Genomic DNA, 20,112 nt, shown 5'->3' on the forward strand with positions numbered 1-20,112 from the left:
GTAGGATATGGATTTGGTGAGCAGCTGGGGTAGAACACTATTGTTAATCTAAGCAAGATAAAATAACTTGATGCAAAGGCCCCTACAGAGGTGAAGCTGGCACACTGAAGGGAAAGAAAACTTGTGTTCAAGGGGGGAAGAATGCAAAATAGGGCTGAGAAGGTAAGGTAATCAGGATCCAACCATACATCGTTGTAATTTGCTGTTGTATATTTTCCAACACTACTGCTATTGTTTCTGTGATCCATAGAGTGATATCTGTCACATTATAAACTTTTGGTAACTAATACTTGAGAATGAATAAAATAAAACCCTTGTCAATAGTGGATGGAGAATATCATCAACGCAGAATACTTTGCCTTTGGAGAAATAAATGCTGAGCAATGCATTTCTCATTGCTAAGGGATGTGTAAACTTCTTCTGTAATCCTTCCTCTTCCTCTCCAGCTACACCATCACCGTAATGCATGAAACTCCATTACCTGTCACCTCATCCCCCAAAATGAAATGCAGCCATCTGCTATGCACAAGAGCAGGTGTATATAAAACAATAAGGTCATTTCAGAGTATGGGAAGAGGAGAGATTCTGGAAACCGTTTCAAAGTACAAGGTGATCAGGAGAGAAAAGAATAGAGATCGAAGGAAGTCCTCCTTCTAGAAACCACTGGGCTAAAGCCACAAGTCAGCTCTCCACATAGCTCAATGTTCAGCACGTTGGTTAAAAAAGCAAATTCAAAGTTATACAGGAAAGAAGTTATATGGAAAGAAGACAAGAAGTGTATGGGCTCTCTCTTGTCCAGTGAGGAGGTCCACGGAACAGAGTAGAGGAGAGTGTGGCTGCAGGAGTCACTAATCAAGACCTCTGGAGACCAAGCAGGTAGCAGGTCTGATTTTATTGCACAGTTACCATGTATATATACTCAGGCAGTAGCTAAGCAGATTACAGGCAGCCACCAATGCAGTGCCTGCTAACTGTTCTTGCAGTGGCCAATCAAGGAGTGGGATGTGGAGTGGGCCATGGAGCCAGCCGTGGAGCAAGCGCAGGGACTGCAACACATGGCCTCATGCCCAGGGCTGTGCCTACGGGTTAAGTGGCCTTCTCACACAATTAGCACAGGGGAGTGGCCTGCCACTCAGACGCCTTTAATGTATGCAGTACTCCATGCACTTGTCCCCACAAAGAAAAGTACCCTTCTACCCATCATAGAGAAAAATGAGACAAAGCTTTATCATGAAATTACCTGAGAAGTCTGTGAAATGTTCTCACATTAGGAACTGTGGAAAAGTTGCTTCTAGTCTGTTCTCATTTCCTCAATGTTTCACCATTACCAATACAGCATACCTACTTTCTTTATGGTATCCAAAGCTCTGACCACTTCCTGTGAGCAGAGTCTCTACTTCCTCTACTGCTAAGTTAATATCTTGTGTAGAAGTAGTAAACCAGATGCAGCTCTGGAATTTACTGGGCATTTTCTCTTTCTCTGCCTTTTCCTCTGTCATTACCCCCTGGCATATATTGCCTCAGCATGGCATTTCCTTTCCAGATTCAGCACTGCCTCTGAGCAGTTTCCTCTGACTTTTCCAGAAATATTTAAACATGTTGGTCTTTTTTTTTTTTTCTATGTTGTATCTCACCACATGCAAACTTACATCCTGGCAGTGCTATGAGGTTATTACCTTTCTTATTAACAACTTATAATCTCTTTAAAGATACAGATGGTGTATTATTATTTTGGTTTCTCTAGGATAGTGTATAGTTCCTGATATGTAAAAACATCTAAAAATAATTTATTAAATTATCTTTATTGAAAAAAGACTAAAATGCCACCCGCTTGACAAAAGCAGAAAATCCTGCAATGCTACATCCTCTGTTCTATTAGTTTTGAACTGCTTCATGAAGAAGCAAACCCTGTCCTCCTCCAGTTGGAAGTAGCCTTGGAAGAGCTGCATAGCTCTCCAACATGCAATGAAATGCCAATGACTAAAAGCAGAAATTTAATTAGTGGGAATGCAATTAAAGTAAGAAAATCAAAGAGAAACACTTAAAAATAACAGGATATAATAGGCTTTTACATATTAGCCTAGCTAATGTCTCATATAGGAATAATTTTAGGAATATTAATGTTCCCATGTGATTGAACAAATGTTACATTTATTGAGAGTGTGTCATAAAAGGTTGGGGGAAAGAGAAGATCATGGCAAAGTCAGATTTAGAGACGAAAGAAAAGTTATAGGTATAATGGTAGGAAAGGCATATTATACATTTTATATTCATTATTAAGAATGATGAATAGGGCTTGGGTTGAACCTCAGTGGGAGAGCGCTTGCCTAGATGTGTGAGGCACTGGGTTTGAATCTCAACAATACACATAAATAAATAAAAATTTAACCAAAAAATATGAATATATATGTATATATACATATATGTATATAATTTTAGTAATATTAATGTCCCCATGTGATTGAACAAATGCTACATTTATTGAGTGTGTGTGTGTGTGTATATATATACACACACACACACACATACTGTAGGAATCTCAAACTACATGAATTTAGATGTTCTAGTATCAAACTAAACAGGAAGATGAGATCTTTGTAGCTGCAATGTAAATACTCAATAAATCTGTATGCACTTAACTGCAAATGCAGGAGTTCTTAGTCACGTGTGCGTATGTGTGTCTATGTGTGGTGCAAGTACATCATAAACCCAGTGGAAATCTAAACTCTTTCCCAAGCATAATGTCTTGATCATACAAGATAAAATATATAGGAGCACAAAGCAAATCAATTATATCATCAAAGTATTTTTAAATTGTGATATAGTGATGTATGTGCTTTATGAACTCATTGAATAAGATCTAGTGACAATCTAAAATAATTTTTTAAATAGTGATTTTCATTAACAATATTTTGATATTTCTGTAAAACTATCTATGACATTATTCTATTATCATACAATCACTTATATTCATAATGTTTTCTGTATTCATACTTTTAAAATATGTTATATTTCAATTAGAGATTAATATAGGATAAATTTTCAAATTTTCCCTCTAAGTTCACAGACATCTTGAATTCCATTAATAGACATCTTGAAAGTCTGACCCACAGGTTAAGAACCTAACCTGAGCTCCAGTACTCTTCACACTCCCATTTATTTTTTTTTATTAAATTTTGTTTAATTAATACACATAAACATAAAACTTTACAGAGTCATGGGGTACCATGTGATATTGTGTCACACATATATGTGTCATTTCTTTAAATGAAAACATTCAAATCTTTTCTTATGGCTTTTTGAAATTCACAGTACATTTTTATTATCTACAATTACCCATTAGCACTCAAGAACTTCTACTCCCATCTAACTATAGCTTAGTATCCATTAACCAGCTTTCATCTTCTCCTGCTCCCAGTACTCTGTTACCTGGAGAAGGAATTACAGGTGGGGAATCATGAGAGGCTCTTGAGGAAGGCCAATGAGCAAGTTGGTGCAAAAGTATTGACTAGAGTGGTGGGCTGTGTGCTATTCTGTGACAGTGTAATAGTACACTGTGCAGAAAAAAAAAATTAAGGTAAAAATGTACTTTTGCCTCACTCCCAATTTCTAGCAATTTATCATCTTTATTTTAAAATCGTAAGCCCTGCTCCTGAAATGTCAACTTTTAGTCCACTTAATTTTTTGAACCTGGTCTTCACAGATGGCAGCAGAAATGGAGACATACATGATGTCAATATATATTTTAGATAGAAGGACTCTTCATGGATTGTATGGGATACAGAATGATGGAAAAATGCATCAAACTTTGAAGGTATTAATAGCTTTGTACAAGAATTACATGTATCGTTCCACTATCTCCATGTTCCCATTTTTCCTCTCTACTTCTCTGCAGTCTCTTCTTCTCCTTGTACTTTGGACTTACCTTCCTCTAATGACAATGACTATATGGTGAAGCACCTGCAGTGCAGCCTGAGGAAGAGTTCAGGGTAGTGTCGGACAGAGAGCTACCCTCAGAGGCTAGGAAATGTCACACAGTGAGGAATGGCTAAGCACATGTGTTCTATCAGTGCAGAATTCATCTGTATATTTGTTGTTTCTGCAGTACTGGGGATTAAAACCATGGATGCTCTACCACTGAAAAACTTCCCCAGCCCATTGCTTTGTTTTGTTATGGGGACAGAGCCTCATCAAGTTGCCCAGGCTGGCCTTGAAGTTGTGATCCTCCTGCCTCATCAGTGCAGAAATATTTGCTAGGTTCAGAGGGTGGACTGAATGAAGGCAGTTCAGGGCTTAACTGATCCCCAGGAATGGGCTCTACTTCTAGAAATTTGCAGATGGAGATTAGATTTTCATTCTCCACCTACAGGGATTTATCTGCCAGATAAAATGTCTGACTTAATGCCATAGCTTTATAATTTTAATGTTAATAATTTCCTGAATAGTGCATTCTACCATGTCTCCAAACAATTCTTTTTAAAAAACTTTATTAGTGCTTTATAGTCATACACACTAGCAGGGTCTATTTTGACATATTTATAAATGCATATAACAATTTTTTCTCCTTTCCAATCCACAGTACTTTCCTCTTCCCTCCCCCAACCCTCCACCCCTTTTTCTACAATATTCATCTTCCATTTATTTATCATTTTTAAATTGATACATTATAGTTATACATAAAAGTGGAACTTATTGAGTATGTATTCATGCATCCACAGAGCATAATTTTGTCAATTTCATTCAGCAGTTTCTTCCCTTTCCCATCCTTCCTCCCTTTCCCCATCTGCCCCCTTCCTTGGTATCTAAGAAGTTCAAGTATTACTATTACTGCTTTTCAAGTGGGTAAAAGACAAAGACATAAATAATACTTCAGAACTTCTAACCTAGTTTATTCTAAAATATTATTGTGATAAAACAAAAATACAGACCTATCAAACATAGTATATTTATTACTTGGCCTTTCATGCAATCTTGTAATATATTTCAATTTAAATAAGAAATCCCCCAAATATAATACTTCTTTTGAAAAAAATACAGGCATACAAAAGACAAGATTAACTACAGAAATGAATCAAAGACTAATAAATTGACACATTATTTTCTGACACAAATTCATGCCATTTAAATTCAAGTAAGCATTTAACTTTCCATCCCAGTACCTGTAATTTTATGTCTATTTGATATACAATATTATTAGTGTTTACTAAACCTTTCATGAGTATTGAGCATTGCTAAATTTTACACATATTTTGTTCATATTCTCTCATGTTCAAAGTTGATTCAAATCTCAAACTCAACCCACTGAATGAAGATTGTTCAACACTATTCAAAAGAATTCATCCACGATCTTGATTGTTTCCTTTGCTGAGAAGGAACTTTTCAGTTTGAATCCATCCCATTTATTGATTCTTGAATTCACTTCATGTGCTTTAGGAATCTCATTCAGGAAGTCAGTTCCTGTGCCGATATGTTGAAGTGATCAACAAATATATGAAAAAAGGTTCAACATCTCTAACAATTAAAGAAATTTAAATTAAAACTGCACTGAGATTCCATCTTGCTCCAGTCAGAATGGCAATTATCAAGAACACAAGTAACAATAAATGTTGGCAAGAAGGTCGAGAAAGGGAACATTCATACATTTTTGGTAGGACAGCAAATTGGTGCAACCCTTCTGAAAAGAAGTATGGAGAGTCTTCAAAAAACTAGAAATGGAACCACCTTTTGACCCAGCTATCCCATTCCTCAATATATCCAAAGGAGTTAAAATCAGTATACTACAGAGGCACAGCCACATCAATGTTTATAGCAGCTCAACTCACAGTAGCTAAATTGTGGAAGCAACCTAGATGCCCTACAATAAATGAATGGATTAAGAAATTCTGTGGTATATATACACAATGGAATATTATGCATACTTAATGAAGAATGAAATGATCCACAATATGAATTTTCACATGACAATATTTCTAATGCTGTGACATATGCCCCAAAATCCTAATTAAAATTCTAAATTAAGGTAGACACCATCAGAAAACCCCACATTGAGAGAACCCCACATTAAGAATGTTCTTGGTTAGAAAACAATATTTTATCTATATTCTCTAAGTAGTCTTAAGTTATGTTTCAGGACTCATGGATCTATGAAGTTCTGAAATTATGTTCACAACTTTGATGATATAATGTTTGTGAAAATAAACATTAGCTTTTAACAAATTATCAAAAGGATCCATAATCTCAACAGGCTCGCAAGTACTTCACCAGCCAAGATGTTGCACATCTGTCAACCCTGGCTTCTTGTTTTCATGATTTTAGACAAAGTGACTTGAAAGTCAGATTCTAGGTTTAACTTTCTCTGGCTTTCTAAGCAAAACTGGATGATCTACATATCAGCTAGGATAGCTCCATTCATTGCACTGAATATCTTGGAGTAGTTTTTCCAAAACTGAAATATTGATTACTTAGTTTCTTCTTTACTGCTGTCTTTACTTCTTGGTTTCTCAAAGTATAGATTAGTGGATTCAGAAAGGGAGTAAAGATGGTATAGAAAACAGACAAAATTTTGTCCACCAGGAAATTTGTGAAGGGCCACACATAAATGAAGATGCAAGGCCCAAAGAACATGAATACCACTATGAAATGTGCAGTGCAGGTAGAAAGAGCCTTAGATGAGCGTGTGGAGGAATGGTCCCTGATAGTGACAAGAACAATGATGTATGAAGTGAGCAGAAGCAGAAAACTTATAAGAGCAATAACACCACTGGTTGAGATCATGAAGATCCCAAGAACATATATGTCTATACAAGCCAGCTGGATGACCAAAGGAAGGTCACAGAAGAAACTATCTATCACATTGGGACCACAGAAGGGTAAATAGAGAGTAAAAGCCAACTGGCTCATCGTATGCAGGAAGCCCACTGTCCAAGAAGTTATGACAAGCCCAACACATACTCTTGGGCTCATAATTGTTGAATAATGGAGAGGTTTACATATAGCAATGTACCTGTCAAAAGACATGGAGATCAGCAGCACAATCTCTGTCCCAGTGAAAAGATGCAAAAAAAAGATCTGAGAAATGCAACCCTCAAAGGATATGGTCTTGCGCTGAGCAAAGAAGTCCATAATCATCTTTGGCGTGGCAAAGGAGGACAGGCACATGTCAATGAGAGAGAGGTTGCTGAGCAGGAAGTACATGGGCAAGTGAAGGTTTGAGGTGGATAGGACAGTGAGGAAAATCAGACAGTTGCCAAACATAGTCATTAAATAGAAGATGGAAAACATTACGAAGAAGAATATCTGAAGCTCAGAAGAATCAGTCAGTCCAAGTAACACAAATTCAGATACTCTGGAATGGTTAAAACCCTCCATTGTTCTGCAGATACTGATCTGTAATCTTAAAAGAAACAAAATTAAAGCTAGAAAAACATGATATGTCTACAGCTACATGTGACAAACTTATGATGTCATTTGATAGTTCTCTAGTGCACTGATTATCTAAAATCTATATAAAAACCTTAGACATGATTACTCTAAGTACATGTATGAAGACACGAATGATGTGAAAATACTTTGTGTACAACCAGTGACTTGAAAAATTGTGCTCTATATGTCTAATATGAAATGAATTGCATTCTGCCATCATATATAACAAATTAGAATAAATAAATAATTTAATAAGGAAAAAAAACTTTAAAGTAAAGAGTTTCCTTCTTGGAAGCACTGATCAATTACTACTGGATAACACATGAGAAGCACAAACTCTCACTTTAGCCAGCACTCGTATACATTGGGCTACATTCATACACGCCCACACACTAACACTTGTCTGAGTACACCTAGGAAGCTGCATAAAGCATATTTACAGATTATATTAAGTTTTTAGACTATAATGAGTAAGACACATAAAGTAAAAATAAGGGCTGAAACTCTAAAGTTTTCTCTTACTCCACAAAAATGCGATTATATCAAGTCAATCATTGATGAACACTAGATTTAATTAACTTTTTAATATAATGATTAGAGAAGATCCACTTTATATCCTTATGAGGGTGACAAATTATTTACCTTTTACTTTTTTAAATCTATGAAACAACTGACCACCAAAGGGAATACCTGTAATATATATGAATTATTTTTAGCTTTTGTTATTTTGTAACCTCAGAAACTTTTATTTTTTAAGAGACTATTCTTTGATTCTCTTCATGTTACTCAAATGAAGCTATTGTTTTAAAGTGAGGATGGTGAGCTACTATAAAAATTCAGAATAACTTTCCAAAATTACTTTTCTCATTTACAGTACTTCCCAAGTTCTATAATTTTATTTCCAAGATGATATCACTGTCTGCCAAAGAGTCAAAAGTGTGGTACAATACAAATCAAAATTGGTCGTGGTAAATGAACACCAATTTTGTCACCAAAGAGGGTTTATCCTTCCAGCACCTAGTAAAATTTACGCCTTTGATTATGGAAAACTCAGATGAGTTTTCTGAAAGTTTTCGGGTCATTGGAAAATTTTGTCACATTAAAATTAATGGAATAGAAATATCTAATATTGTTTCAGTTCAGGTCTTTATAAAAAGAAGTTTACCTTTAAAATCACTTTTTTTCAGTTAAATTGCTATTTTCACATGTAATACTGAGTTCCTTTGTTACATTAGATAATTTAAGAATTCTCACTGCACATATGAATATTTCATCTAGTTTGATAATAATTTCAATATTAATCGATGTCATTATATATAATTCTGTTATTAATTTTATCTTTTAAATTTTGATTTTAAAATTTATTTATATTAATGTTTTCTAAGTTCATCAAAAAAGATTAAAATTTAAATATATCAGTGAAATAGGATGAAACAATGCCAACACATGTTAAATGTCATATGCTAATATTCAAGTTACAATTGATATTAAATGAGAAGAAAAGAATAAAGTCATTGTCATAAATTTAAAGAATGAACAGATGGAAAAATAATCAATAAATGAGCTATTTGACTTTCATTTCTTTCACTTCCCTTCCATTAATTTATCCCCAATGATCACTAAAAAACTGCTTAAAATAAATATTAAGTAAAAATTAAAACCCACATTAGAAAAATTTGGGACTACTGGCTGCTAAAATTTCCTAATATTTTAAACCAAGTTTAACTGTTGTGACAGTATTAATGCATCAATTTGATGAAAGAATAAGTTTTATTATTAAGTCATCTCTTTTCTCTAAATTAATAGACTAGCTAATAAAATTTCCAGATCTGCTGGATATTTTCAGTTAAAAGAGGTGAGATGGTTTCTAGCTTTGAGTAAATTTTAGTTGATTTGTAGTAAAATCTGAAACAAATATTCCAAAACAATTTTGGCTTCTATTTGCATGATTAACACAAAGTTTTCATTGGTTCCACATTCTAACATTAGAGTAGAAATGTCATAAATACTATTCTGTTGCAGAAAATTCCACGTCCTGTTAGAATTGGAAAAGGGATAACAACAACTTGGATTCACTTTTTAAATGCTGATGTGCAGAAGGAAACTTACTGGAAATGAATTATATTCTCCATATTATAATCTACCTCGATATTCCATTCTATTCTGTGTTCACTCAACACATGAAGTTTAGCTATTACCTTTAGTAATATTTTTTATTTAAGTGAATTCACGTTTTCCATGTGGATGAAAATCTAGTTACATATTCATTTATTGTACATATTCAAAGTGCTTTTTCAATATTTAAAAAATACTTTCAAAATTTATCAGAGAGAATTATTCTGAAATTCTTAAAGTGGAACTATTGTCAAGTGGTGAAAAAATGCTTAAGGTACATATAGCCTCTTATGATAGTTAAATTAAATGGTCTATATAAAGTTGTATGCATATTTCCTGAGCAATGTTCAAGAAACTTCCTAGGTTTCAAAGTATGAATTTAAGAATACTGTTCAGAAATAATAAGCTCATTTTATTAAAAATAATACTATATACAATAAAATATTCTAACCTAGTTTCAATTCATGAATTTAGAGAAAGATTGTGCTCCCCAAATAATTTCTTTTTTTCAAAATAAATTATTTCTTTTCATATGAAAATCATGTTTGTTTTATATTAACTGAAGTTCTCAGTTTTACACATTTGACACATTTTCCTGTTTTGATGAAATAATTAAATAATTTATGGAAACTACTCTTACACCATTGCAGTTTTAAGGTTTGTTTTCTTCTCCTTTTTTTCTCCAGAAAGGCAGCTTTGATCACTATGTTACCAAACCATCCTTTTGTCTTCAAGTTATACACACTTTTTCTTTACTACTCTACTATTATGGTTACTTTATATAATTATCATATAAATGCCAATTTTTTGATACCTGAAGACAAGAAGCCACAACTGCTTCTCAGGATCCTTAGTATTATATCCAGCTTTTAACTTATCAGCTGTGCAGCCAGAATCAGAAACACAACATCCTCTAAGATTCACAAGTCTCTGGAAATCACCATGGTCTTTAGTAAGCATCGGAAGCGTGGACTTTGGACATATACCCTCTCCTGTCTTGACATAAAAGCCTTTGGAAGGCAGTGACATAGAGGAGATTAGGGATTAGATACTAGAATCTGCTTGCAGTGGGAGTTATTAAAATGTTGAACTAGCTTTTCATAGAGTCACAAAACGAACTCTGAATGTCTTTGCTATTTAAAGCAAAGGTCCATGCCCACATTGAAGCAGTATTCATTAGAGAAAAGAGGACAACTGGGACTGACCTAGAAGAAATGTAGGCAATCACTTTGAAAGCATTATTGGGGGCAAAATTTACATTCTCATATTTATGCCCCAGTGTTAGAAATTATAGAATGCCACAATTGGAAATTATTCTTTTAGGCTATGGCAATTTGCTCCTGGCAAATACTGGCTTACTTGAAGTGTTATGTATTAAAGGAAGGAAAATGCATTAAAGATTCTGACAAGGTATTTAAAAATTAGCACAAGGGAATAAGTATAATGATAGCTGTCTGTATGGACAGATGAGGTCTAGAAAAGGGGATATTGTAAAATACAAATCTACTAGAAGTGAAGGCAGGTGCTATTTAATTTTTACATGCTCTACCTTAGAGGATGTAAAAATTAAATGATAAAAATAAATGTGATACAGTCAGTATAATACCTAACACAGAGAAAGTATTCAGTAAAATATAGTAGGAGAAGAAATACTATAAATGATTATTATCATTAACCTTACTGTTTGAAGTGCCCATGATATATCATCCAGGAACATGCTTGATATGGACTCACAACCCAAAACCATAAACTGAAAGCCTGCCATGGTTACTTGCAGGCCAACCATTCATCTGTGGCTTGCCTTCTAAACACAATCTTCTTTCCAAATAATCACCTGCCCAATATTTCCCACAGGGCTGGCAATAGAGCCCAAGAAAATCTTCCCTAGCTAACCACCTTTCTAGCAGCAGTCTTTGAAATAAGAAAACAAGCAAATTGGGTTTTCAAGTTTTTCTTTGATAAAAAGGCTTTTAAAAATAAAAACCTAACAATAGTTACAAAGATCCAGTAAACATAAAATATTTGTCCTACTATAAAATAAAAGGTAGTTGTGTATAATTGTCACTAAAGGAAAAGGTATATATAATTATTATTTGAGTAATTATGGGAAAAGTTAAGAGAATTAACAAAACAATAGCAATAAAAGATAACATGCAATAACAATAAAAGATAACATGAAGGACAATATGGAACTATATCTTGGTTGTGGTAGGGACTACATAAATCTACATAAGTTTTTAAATTAAAAGTCTGCATACCAAAATAAAAAAGATCAAATTTCACTTTAAAATAGTTTATAAAGCAGATTTTTTTAAAGCAAGTAACTCAGTTCAGTGCTTAGTTACAAAATAAGCACATAAAACCAATAGTTATACACCAGCAATTATCTGTTAAAAATTAAAGCAAAATATGTCTATTCATATGAGCAATAGGATACATAAATAGGAGTGATTAATTATTCTAAAATGTTTTGATTTTGTGTGACAAAACTATAGTATGCAATATAAAGAAAAAATTACTTGAATTAAAATATATATTGAGTTACTGAAAGAAGAAACTCAATATTATTCAACACATAAATTTCCTCATATAAAAGAATTCAATGAATTCTCTGTGAGACATTTTTAAGTTAACAAAATAACTTTCAAAGTTTGAGGACAAATCAGATGAAGATAGTCAGGAACTAGAAATGGAATTTCTATTATGGAAAATAAAGATGAAAAATTATGTGGGAGATGCATAGAAAATAAGTGACAATATAAGGGACTTGAAAATTAATAGTTAGATATAAACAATTGTATATAAGAACTTAAGATATTATAATGTTATTTCATTATTATATCAAATAATTATATTTTCTGACCTGAATTGGCAAAGGGGTCTTTGCAGATGTAATTAAGACTGCTAATCAGCTGACCATACAATGAGGAGATTATCTGGGATTTTCCAGGTGGGCCCAATATAAGCAAAAGGGTCCTTAAATAGAAGACAAATTTTGTGATTAGCAACAAACTAATTCTACAGTTTATATGGTAAGGCAAAATGACCTAATGTGGCCAAAAGAATGCTGAAGAAAAAGAACAAAGAGGAGAACTTATACTTCCTGCTTCAACACTTCCTGTAAGTCTACTGCAATTAAGAAATCAAGGTATTAGTGAAAGAATAAGTACAGGTCATTGTAACAGAGGTCAGAAGTAAGCCCAGGCATGTAAGTTCAATTGATCTTCTACCATCGTGCTGAGAATATAAAAGGGAAAAAACATAGTCTTTTCAATAAATGGTGCTAGAAAATTGAATATTTATTTGGAAAGGAATGAAATTGTACTCTTAAACCATCTTCAAAATCAACTCAAAATATATTAAAGACTTAAATGTAAGACTCGAAATCAAACAGGTTCTAAAAGGAAACAAGGTCTTTGCAATAATTTCTTAGATACTATGCCCAAAGCACAGTGAACAAAACCAAAAACAAGCAACTGGCTTTATATGTAAACTAAAATGCTTACACACACAAAGGACACACTCAATAAAACGAAAAGGCTCCTTACAGAATGGGCAAGCCAAGTGCAAACTGTTTATCTGATAAAGGGTTAATACACAAAATGTTTAAGGGACTCCTGAAACTCAAAGCAAAGGAACAAATAAATTGATTAAAAATGAACATGTTTATCCAAAAGAACTAAAATCAGCATACTATGGTGATATACGCATATCAATGTTTATAACTGCTCAATTCACAGTGGCCAAGTTATAAAACCAGTTCAGGTGCCCAACAACAGAAAATGGATAAAGAAAATGTTTTGTATATACATAATGAGATTTTATTCAGCTATACAAAAGAATAAAATTATATGATTTGCTGGTTAGTGGATGGAACTAGAGAACATTGTGCTAAATGAAAAAAGCCAGACTCAGAAAATAAAGGGTCAAATGTTTTCTCTCATATGCAGAAACTAGAGAAAAATAAGAAAAAAGGAACAAAAAAATGGAACCTTGCATGGCGGTGAGGGCTTGTAAATCCAATGGCTCAGGAGGTTGAGGCAGGAGGATTGCAAGTCAAAGCCAGCCTCAGCAACTTATTGAGGCCCTAAGCAAGTTAGTGAGACACTGTCTCAAAATGAAAAATAAACAGGGCTGTAGGTATGGCTCAGTGGTTAAATGACCATGGGTTCAATCTCTGGTACCTTCCAAAAAAAGGGAGGGTGGTGAGTTTCATGAAAATAGAAGGGAGAACAGTAGAGTAGAGGAAAGGGATTGAGGGGGAGGGAGGAGATGAGAAAGGGGAGAACTGCAGAATGAAATTGGCCAAAAGATGCCATATTCATGTATGAATATATAAGGATTAATTCCTCATTTATATATATCTATAATGTATCAATTTTTAAAAACAATAGGATGCAGAACCAATAGAGTAGAGGAAAGAGATTGGGAGAGAGAGGAGGGAAAGCAAAGGGGAAATCTGGAGAATTGAAGTGGAACAAATTATATTACATGCGTGTATTAATATCAGAATGGACTCCACTCTTACATATACCTACAACACAATAATAAAAAATGGAAAAAAAACATTCCTTCAGAGAAGACATACAAATGACAACAAATATATGGAAAAGTGTGGCTACCTTGTTCAAAATAGGTACAAAAGGTGCCACTAGATCTGAGTGACAAGAAACCCATGTCAAGTATGAAAATACAAGGCCTAAATAAAAGGATTTAAAAAGCTATATTTATAAACACTATTAAGAGAAGTCTGAGGTGGCTAGGTTGACATTGACAAAACACTTCAGTTTAGTAATATCATCAGAGACAAAGAGGAAGAATCATGAGAGAGTGGTCAATAACTCAAGAGAAAACAATCCTGAATGTTTATGCACCTAAGAGCTTAGTATCTTTAAAATTTATAAACCTAAAACTGGTAGGATTGAAAGGAGAAACAAAAAGCTTTATTGTTTTAGATTTTAACACTTTTTTCTCAGTAAATGATAGAAGAAGTAAATAAAATTAATAAGACTTGAACCACATTATCAACAAAATTGTGTTAGTTGACATATAGAGGACACGGCAGCTAAAAACCACGAAAAAAAAACTTAGAGTGTTTATGTAATAGTTACAAAGTTGTACCCTGCCCAGGGTCTTAACAGATGTGGAAGAATTTAAATCATGCAAAATATTTCTCATCCCAATGGAATTTTGGAAATCAGAAGAGAGACGATCTAAAAATTCCCCAATAATTGCCAATTAAGCAATACATTTCAAAATAAAATGAGTCAAAGAAGAATTCACAATAGAAATTAGAAGTATTTTTAATTTAATGAAAAAAGGAGCATGACATCAACATTCATGTGATACATAAAAACAGTGCTTAATGGAAAGTGCATGGCATTAAAGGTTCTTGCTAGAAAAGAACAGTCTTCTCTGTCACTCTGTCCTGCCAGCCCAGATGTACAGAGTGCTGGGTCACCTAGAAACTCTTACCCTTCTTCATATGTTTGTCCTGGAAATCCTCTCAGGATAACAAGTTGGGCAACCATGGGGTTGAACTGACTTATTCTTACCACTCGTTGCCTGATGTTCAGTGTCTTGATATCTATTGTGCCAGATTCTGTTCATTCCTTTTCTGTTGTTGATGCTGTTTCAGGCAGGAAGGCAAATTCAATTCCTGTTATTTCACCATGATCAAAAGCAAAAATGCTAGTTTTAAGAATCATTTAAAAACTTGCCGGGTGCTAGGACACTATGGCTTGGGAGGCTGAGGCAGGAGGATCACAGGTTCAAAGTCAGCCTCAGCAACTTGGTGAGACCAAGTCTCAAAATAAAAATAAAAATGGGTTGAGGGTATGACTCAGTGGTTAAGCACCCCTGGGTTCTATCCCTGGTACTCAAGTAAATAAATAAATAAAATAAAGAAGCGTGAATAAGAGAGTTAATTTTCTTCATATGTCTATAGGTGCTACAAGTAAAATGGATAAAACGTATGAAAATTAAGTATATGAGTTTTGAAGTATAGTGTAATATTTCATTACACATATATGACGTGTACATGTATCATGTATACCATGTGTCTTGATCAAATCAGGGTGATTAATATTTCCATCTCCTACCATTACTTTGTTTCAAAACTTCAGTCTCCTTTCTTCTAGTTATTAATAAATGTATAATAGGCTATTGTAAACTATAGTCACCTTGCTCTTCTATAAAAATTTTAATGTTAGATATTTCTAAGTGGTGGAATCAGAGAAATTTTTCATACTATTCTTTTATTCATTTATTTAATAAATACTTTGTGTCAAGCTGTAAAAAAATAAATGAGTCTCTGCCTTTTATGGAGGTTACATAGCATGATGTAAAGACAGACATTAAAATGAGTATGTGAAATATGTGCTATGCTAAATGATGATAAGTGCTGTGGACAAAGGGGGACGTGAAGTATGTGGGAGTACATAGCAAATGTCAATAAAGTGGTCAGGGAAGATCTCACGTGGAAGGTGGTATGATCAAAATATTATGAATCCTGGCTTTGGGACCAGAGACTGGAAAGACAGAATTGCAATGGACCAAGATTAGGTGGTATGATGGGGAATAGAGTGGGTGGAAGTCAGGGATCAGTCTGGTATGCTACATTTGAGGGATATGAAGACATCAAAGTGGATCCATAACAGTGGCATACACTTCTGATTACAGGAGCTGACAGTTCACAGGAAAGACTGAGTCTAGAGGCCATTCACATGTAGACGAAATTCAACCAAGGCAGCTGGGGAGCTAAGAAGAAACTCTCATGAAGGAACAAGGGGACAGGAGGTCAGGTAAAAAAGAGTCTAGGAAAGTGGGGGTCCTAGGGAAAGAGTGTCAAACACTGCTCAGAGGCCAAAGATGGTAAGAACCGAGTAAGGATCACTGAGCATTATTCATAATCACAGGAACAGTTTATCTGGCATGATTGGGTGAATTGGAAGGGAAATAAATTGGAAGCAGAAGTATGAACACCAGTCTAAAAAGCTACATTCTATATGATTCCGAACTACATGGCATTCTAGAAAATGTAAAACTACAGAGACAGCCAAAAAATCAGCGATTGTCAAGGCTAAGTTGGGGACAGGGAGGGAACAGATAAATAGACGGCATACAAAGAATTTTTAGGCCAAATTATTCTGTAGTATATTGTAATGATGAAAAACATTTGTCAAAATAGATAGCAAGTATTTATCAAAATCCATAAAACTCTATGAAACAAAGCATGAATCCTAAAATAAGTTATGGACTTTAATAATAATGTTCAATATTCATTAATTATAATAAATATACTGCACTAATGCAAGATGTTTACAATAAAAGAAATTAGTTTGAGGTGAGAGAAGAGGACATATAATAATGCTGTATTTTTTTCTGCTCAAATTTCTATACAGCTAAAACTAGTCTGAAAAAAAAGTCTGTTAACTTAAAAAGAAATGTAAACAACACTTGAGGAGCTTTATTGTAAAGGGAAGAACAAAAAGGAAGTAACAGAACCATGACAAATAGTTCTTACGTAGGATGAAGGAAATATTGTTATAAGAGGAGGGAGAAAAACCCTTTGGGGTATAGGAAAGGAAAAGGAGAGCTACCACAGTTACTGCCTTGCATAGGTACAGTTTGACCTTATAGGGCAGCATCAGGTCACCAAGTATCAGCAGAGACTAAAGGAAACTGACCACAGGCAAGTGTTTAGATAGCTGGTGTGGTAGGACACGGAGGGATTCTCTTCCCCTTTTCTCAGTAAGACAGGAGATAAATTAAAAGTGAGATTTAGAAGGAGTGGGGATTACTTAAGAATTGAGGTCATTTCTTCTATGGTTTTAATATTTATATCATGCATGTCTTATTCACAAATATTGGATTCTTTGATTATTATTAAAAATAAAATATTTTAAAAATTAGTCCTAGACTCCCTTATATTGGGGATTCCAGAAATATTTTAAATGCTGGAAGTGCAGCAGACTCATGCAAGATTTGAGTTTGGATTAAGTTAACTAGAGAGGTGGTGGTGGAGAGGCTGCTGTTTGACTAGAGGAGATTTGACAGGTACACAGTGATTCTGGATCACCTTGATCCCAGGTGAAGTCTTGGTTATTTTTTTCAAGCAGAAAATTGCTAAAATTGTAGGAAGGACCACTCCTGTGACAACACAGAATTGTTCCAGTAATCTTCTCTAGATGCCCAGCCAATAGTCTGTTCTTCCAGACTTTCCACTATATTGTCAGAACCTAATTATCTACATTAAATGACATTTTGTTTAAAAATAACTAGCATGTATTTGCTACCTGACCCAGAATTCTGACTGGTCTACCAGGGAACTATCACTATTATATTCAAGAAAAGCAATTGGAGGTAAGTCAAACATATAGCTAGAAATCATAACAATATGCAAAGGTAATCATGAAGTTCTAGGAAAAAAGAAAGTGAAATATTTTTCAACTCTGTGATAACTGTGCAGTATCTTGAGTTTACAGCCCCTAAGTTATTTATAAACCTGTGGTAGAGCAATCATTATGTTGCTTAAAGACTTAAAATGATTATTTTTGCAATTATAATAAAATTTTTCATATTCGCTTTGTGGACCATTTGCTTTAGATACTACCAGTATCTCCAATTCCAATTCTAATCATTTTTACATTCACTTACAATATTCTAGACAATTTGGACTTTGTTGTGGTACTCAAATAGACCAGGTGTATTATCATCTTTAGGCTTTTGTACTACCAATAACCCTTGTCTGATTTCTATCCCAGATGTTGCCTTGATCAACTCTCAGTTTATCTAGATATCACTCAAAATGTCATTTCCTCAATAAGTGCTTGTTTGGCAATAAAAAAATAAATTCATTGCCCACAATTCAGAGTCACAATCTATTACTTAACTTTTCCTTTTGGTTATTTTCAGAATGATATTGCCTCCTGAAAGCATGGTGTTTGTTTTTTACCTTAATAAATATCTGTTCTCACTTGGGTACCTCCAATATAGCAATGACTATCTGTCTCATTAATAACTCTTTCTTCAGTGCCCAGAATAGAATCCTGACTAATTCAAGATACTCAATAAATGCAATCTTTTAGAAATGAATACATAAATTTCAGATCCCATCCTACATCCCTGATTTTCTAATTCCTTTTCCCCCTTTTTTAGGGTATGTGCTGATGAAACAGCTTCTTCATGGAAGCCTTCACTTCCTGGTTACGAAGAGTATAAATTACAGGATTCAACAATGGAAAAATGACTGTATGAAAGAGGGAAACCACCTTGTCAGCCGGGAAAGCTCTGAACGGGCGAGTATAGATGAAGATGCCAGGCCCAAACATGAGGAATATAACAATGATGTGTGTGGTGCACGTGGACATGGCCTTGCTCTTCCCCTCAGAGGAAGACCCATGTACTCTGCAGAGGATGACAGCATAAGAGGCCAGAAGGCCCAGGAAGCACAGCAGGGTCATTAGGCCACTGTTGAAGACCATCAGGAGCTCCACCACAAAGGTGTCAGTGCAGGCCAGCTTGATGACCTGTGGCACATCACAGAAGAAGTTGTCCAGCTGGTTTGGGCCACAGAAGGGCAGGCGGAGGATGAGGGCCACCTGGATAATGGAGTGGATAAAGCCTCCCAGCCACAGAGCCAGCAGCATCACATAGCAGGCTCTAGGGCTCATGACTGTTGAGTAGTGCAAAGGCCGGCAGATGGCGATGTAGCGGTCAAAGGCCATGACAACCAGGAGCAGCCCCTCTCCACCTCCAAGGAAGTGCAAGAAGAAGAGCTGGGTGATGCAGCCTCTGTAGGAGATCACCTTCTTCTCAGAGAGGAAGTCCACCAGCATCCTGGGAGCCACAATGAAGGAGTAGGAGGCATCCAGGAAGGCCAAGTTGCCCAGGAAGAAGTAGAGGGGGGCTGTGAGCCCAGGGTCTGACCTGATGGTGAGGATGATGAGGAAGTTTCCAGGGAGGATGATGAGGTAGAAAATTAAAACTAAGACAAAGACCAGAAGCTGAATCTCTCGAGACTGGGTCAGACCAAGGAGGATGAATTCAGTCACCACTGTGCCGTTCTTGTTCTCCATCCCCCTGGCCTACAGTATATCAGGGAGCAAAGTTTGCTATTACTATATATTCTATCTAGATGCTACCTTTTCTGCAGCTAAAAATTTTTTAACATATCCCTTCTTATGTCCCAACTCTGTCCACTGCCCTGGCTAATTTTTATTCCCTTCTTTTCTCTGAGTTTAAAATGGAAAGCAGAAATAAAATACTGTTCCCAACGACACAGTCTTATTCCCATTCAAACAAGTGCTTCTACAGACTCTTCTCCACTTTAGAAGTCTGGCATTATCAGCTTTGGGATTTCTACCTTCCAAAGTGGGATGTAAAATTTCACAATTGAGACACAACAAAACTTCCATTATCATGACCTGTGAGGTTTTGTAGATATATGTGCTTGAGGTTTAATTTGGGATGGGGCAGGGGATTATTTAGGCCCTTTTTTCTCATCCTCACAACCCCAAATTTTACTAGACATTTCCTTTCTTGAGTATCTGGAATTCCCACTTCCTAGCTGGT

General features: G+C 35.0%; 2 protein-coding genes across 2 annotated transcripts; both read right to left on the bottom strand.

Annotated features, from left to right (window-relative positions):
• Positions 1-6,408: 6,408 nt before the first annotated feature.
• LOC143394665 (olfactory receptor 4K2-like) lies at positions 6,409-7,377 on the bottom strand. The gene has a single exon (XM_076849329.2). It carries the CDS (start codon positions 7,366-7,368, stop codon positions 6,409-6,411), a length of 960 nt encoding a protein of 319 aa, XP_076705444.2. The 5' UTR covers positions 7,369-7,377.
• Positions 7,378-18,692: 11,315 nt separating this feature from the next.
• LOC143394666 (olfactory receptor 4N2) lies at positions 18,693-19,616 on the bottom strand. The gene has a single exon (XM_076849330.2). It carries the CDS (start codon positions 19,614-19,616, stop codon positions 18,693-18,695), a length of 924 nt encoding a protein of 307 aa, XP_076705445.2.
• Positions 19,617-20,112: the final 496 nt, after the last annotated feature.

Source organism: Callospermophilus lateralis, chromosome 3 (genome assembly GCF_048772815.1).
Source record: "Callospermophilus lateralis isolate mCalLat2 chromosome 3, mCalLat2.hap1, whole genome shotgun sequence".
Taxonomy (NCBI): Eukaryota; Metazoa; Chordata; class Mammalia; order Rodentia; family Sciuridae; genus Callospermophilus; species Callospermophilus lateralis.

What these genes read in the sequence shown, in the direction of transcription:
- LOC143394665 (XM_076849329.2), bottom strand. Translation starts at nt 7,368, where the DNA reads ATGGAGGGTTTTAACCATTCCAGAGTATCTGAATTTGTGTTACTTGGA.
- LOC143394666 (XM_076849330.2), bottom strand. Translation starts at nt 19,616, where the DNA reads ATGGAGAACAAGAACGGCACAGTGGTGACTGAATTCATCCTCCTTGGT.